Genomic DNA, 3023 nt, shown 5'->3' with positions numbered 1-3023 from the left:
ATCCTTCGGTGGAGTCCGTGGTCCAGTGTGAGATCGACGAGGTGAGCGGGACAGGCCTGGGTTCGAGTCCTGGTCCTCTGCCGCCCCACGCTGCCTCCCTGGCCGCGCACCCTTGGGTGAGGTCTGTGGGGTTTCTGGGCTTGTTTCCTCAACTGGAGAACGTGATTGGGATTGGGGGTGGGGTGGGGGGAGCTTAGCGGGAAGCCCGGATAACAGAAGGCCAGTACTGGTGAGGGCTCCGGTGATGTTGGTTCTGGGTGAGGCTCAGTTGTTTAACTGAAGCCCCAGGCGGGCCTGGGACACCTCAGCGACTCGGACATCCAACCTTTACACGCGGGGGGTGCTGACAGCTGCTACTGGGTGCCAGGACTGTGCCGGGATGCAGTGGCGGACAGGTCAGTTTCCGTCCCTTCTGGCTGATGTCCTGTTTAGAGGCGATGTCAGAGTGTGACCAGGTGAGGGTGTGACTGGGACTGAGAAGGCAGGGTACAGGTGAAAGCATGGAGGGAGGTGTTTGAGCTGAGGCCTCAACGGGAAGCAGCTGGCCGCATGGAGGCAGGGGGGCTCCCCTGGTCAGAGGCTGGAATTGCGTCCCTCTAAAGTGGGAAACAGCTGAGAGCTGCTCAGATGGGGCCGTTTAATCTGCGGGGCGGGGCTGGGACTTTGAGGGAGCAGCAGGCGGGAGCAGCCCTGCGGGCAGATGGGGGGTAGCAGGCGCTCCTCATTTCCCAGGTGGTAAGCTGAGGATGCAAGACAGGAGGGGCTTGCCTGAGGTGGCTGGGCTGTGCGGTGGCATGTGTCTGGCCCCAGCGCCCAGGCCCAGCCCAGTCCCTCCCGCCCCCCTCCAGGATGTCATCCAGGTGTCGAAGAAGTTCCTGCCTGGCATGGCTGTCGGCTACTCCAGCTCAAAGCTGACACTCCATGTGGGCGACGGCTTTGAGTTCATGAAGCAGAACCAGGACGCCTTTGATGTCATCATCACAGACTCCTCAGACCCCATGGGTAAGCGGGGCACAGAGCCCTGGGCCCTCTGGCAGCCGCCACCCTGGAGGCCAGCTTTCTTCTGGGCCTGTTTTCCAGGGTAGAGGACAGACCCCCCCCAACCAAACTAAAGCTGTGCTTTCCGCTTCTCGGTTGTCACCTCACCCTCAAACATGGCTCGGGATCGCGGGTGGCAGGGCCGGCCTGGGCCTACTGAAACTGGGCCCCAGTTTCCAGCCAAGGCCTGGATGGAGGTTCCAGTGCTGCAGTGCCCTTGAGGGGACCCCAGGAGTGGGATTCAGACGCGGAGTCCTCAGACCCTGGGGAGTGGGTTTTCAGAGCTGGGGCTGCCTTCTGAATTCCAGACCTGGGTTCAAATCCTGGCTCTGTCTCTGGGCAGCAGTGCAGGTATAGCAGGGTGACAGTGGCCTCGAGGCCTCAGCTACCACGTGTCCTTCCTTCCCCGCAGGCCCTGCCGAAAGCCTCTTCAAGGAATCCTATTACCAGCTCATGAAGACGGCCCTCAAGGAAGACGGCATCCTCTGCTGCCAGGGTGAGCGCGGGCCAGGTCGGCGGATGGGCCGCGAGGAGGGGCGGGGCAGGGCCAGCGGTGCATCCCTGCGGGTGCTGACGCCATGACCCCCCAGGCGAGTGCCAGTGGCTGCATCTGGACCTCATCAAGGAGATGCGGCAGTTCTGCAGGTCGCTCTTCCCGGTGGTGGGCTACGCCTACTGCACCATCCCCACCTATCCCAGCGGCCAGATCGGCTTCATGCTGTGCAGCAAGAACCCGGTGAGCTGGGGCCTGGCGGCGGGGGCGTGGGCGGCACGGAGAGCCCCTCCCTCACGCCCTCCCTGCTCCCCAGAGCACCAACTTCCGGGAGCCGGTGCAGCCGCTGACGCCGACGCAGGTGGAGCAGAGGAGGCTCAAGTACTACAACGCGGACGTGCACCGTGCGGCCTTCGTGCTGCCCGAGTTCGCCCGCAAGGTGCGTGGGCTGGGGGGAGGGTCAGGCCCGGGCCCCTCCTGACCGCGCTTGGAGTCGGAGCTGGGGCGTCCTCCTGACTGCATCTGTCCCGCCAGGCCCTGAACGACGTGAGCTGAGCCCAGGTACCGCCAGGACCTCGGACCAGGGAGCTAGGACCGCCAGGCCTGGCCAGGCCTCCCCGGCCCGCCCACCACCAAGTGTTACGGGCCCCAGGATGCTGCCCACCCGCCCTGCGGGGCGGACTGTCTGTGGTGTTCAGGGTCCAAGCCTATACCAGCTGTGTACAGCGCCATGTCTCTGCCTTCTGTCCCCCTCACTCACCAAACACGTGTATTTATAACAAGCCGAGTCCTGTGTCGCCTGACCGTGACTGGGCCCGAGTTGGGGCCACACGAGCCATTGGGCACTCTCGGGTGCAAGGGTCTGCGTGAGGCCCCATGTCTGGCCCCCAAGTGTCAGCTGCATGGCTATGGCTGCCGGCCCTCCCGTGTAGCCTGGGGACCCAGAGACCGGGCAGTCGTCAGTCCTTACCCAAGTCTGCCCTGAAGCTGGCTCGGCCACCCTTTACCAAGCCCACCTGCAAGGTTGCTAGTGGCAGAGGGGGAGGTGATCCCAGAGGGGGCCAGTTGGGGCATTGTGGGGGTCTAGCCACCTGGCACCCAGGTGAGGGTCCGTGCTTGACTCCACCAGGATCTGCTCTTGGGCTCGAACCCCACGTGTCCCCTTGTGAGTGCCCTTGGCAACCTCCTGAGAACCCCCCACCTCTCGGGAATGCAGGTGTGTGTGGCCGCCCCAGTGCCTCCATGGGCACCAAGCTGTCCCCTCTCCAAGGTGCTGAACCTCCTGCCTCCAGGAAGGGGGCCTGGGCTGTGCCGTTCTGGGGGCAAGGGGGTCTTCCCCCATCCCAAGTGGGTGTTGAGGGGAAGGACAGCAGGAAGAGGTCCCTCCCTGCAGCGGGGTCCAGAGGGTGGATTAATCCCCTAGGCTTGGGGGCAGGGATGTGGTGCCAAAGCGCCCCACCCCCAGCCAGAGCTGCCACCCTACAGCCCCGAC

At 64.4% G+C, this 3023-nt stretch overlaps 1 protein-coding gene across 1 annotated transcript; it reads left to right on the top strand.

Annotated features, from left to right (window-relative positions):
- Positions 1 to 6: 6 nt before the first annotated feature.
- Positions 7 to 2174, top strand: SRM (spermidine synthase). Its single transcript, XM_008050858.2, has 6 exons — positions 7 to 41; positions 849 to 1002; positions 1451 to 1534; positions 1629 to 1774; positions 1848 to 1970; positions 2066 to 2174. The coding sequence occupies exons 2-6, from the start codon at positions 885 to 887 to the stop codon at positions 2084 to 2086; spliced, it is 492 nt and encodes a 163-aa protein (XP_008049049.2). The 5' UTR covers positions 7 to 41; positions 849 to 884; the 3' UTR covers positions 2087 to 2174.
- The last annotated feature ends 849 nt before the right edge of the window (positions 2175 to 3023 follow it).

This window comes from Carlito syrichta, unplaced genomic scaffold (assembly GCF_000164805.1).
Source record: "Carlito syrichta isolate Samal-C Ts95f unplaced genomic scaffold, Tarsius_syrichta-2.0.1 Scaffold153889, whole genome shotgun sequence".
Lineage (NCBI taxonomy): Eukaryota > Metazoa > Chordata > Mammalia > Primates > Tarsiidae > Carlito > Carlito syrichta.
The sequence above is the reverse complement of the archived record's forward strand: the minus strand, read 5'-3'. Positions and strand labels throughout refer to the sequence as shown.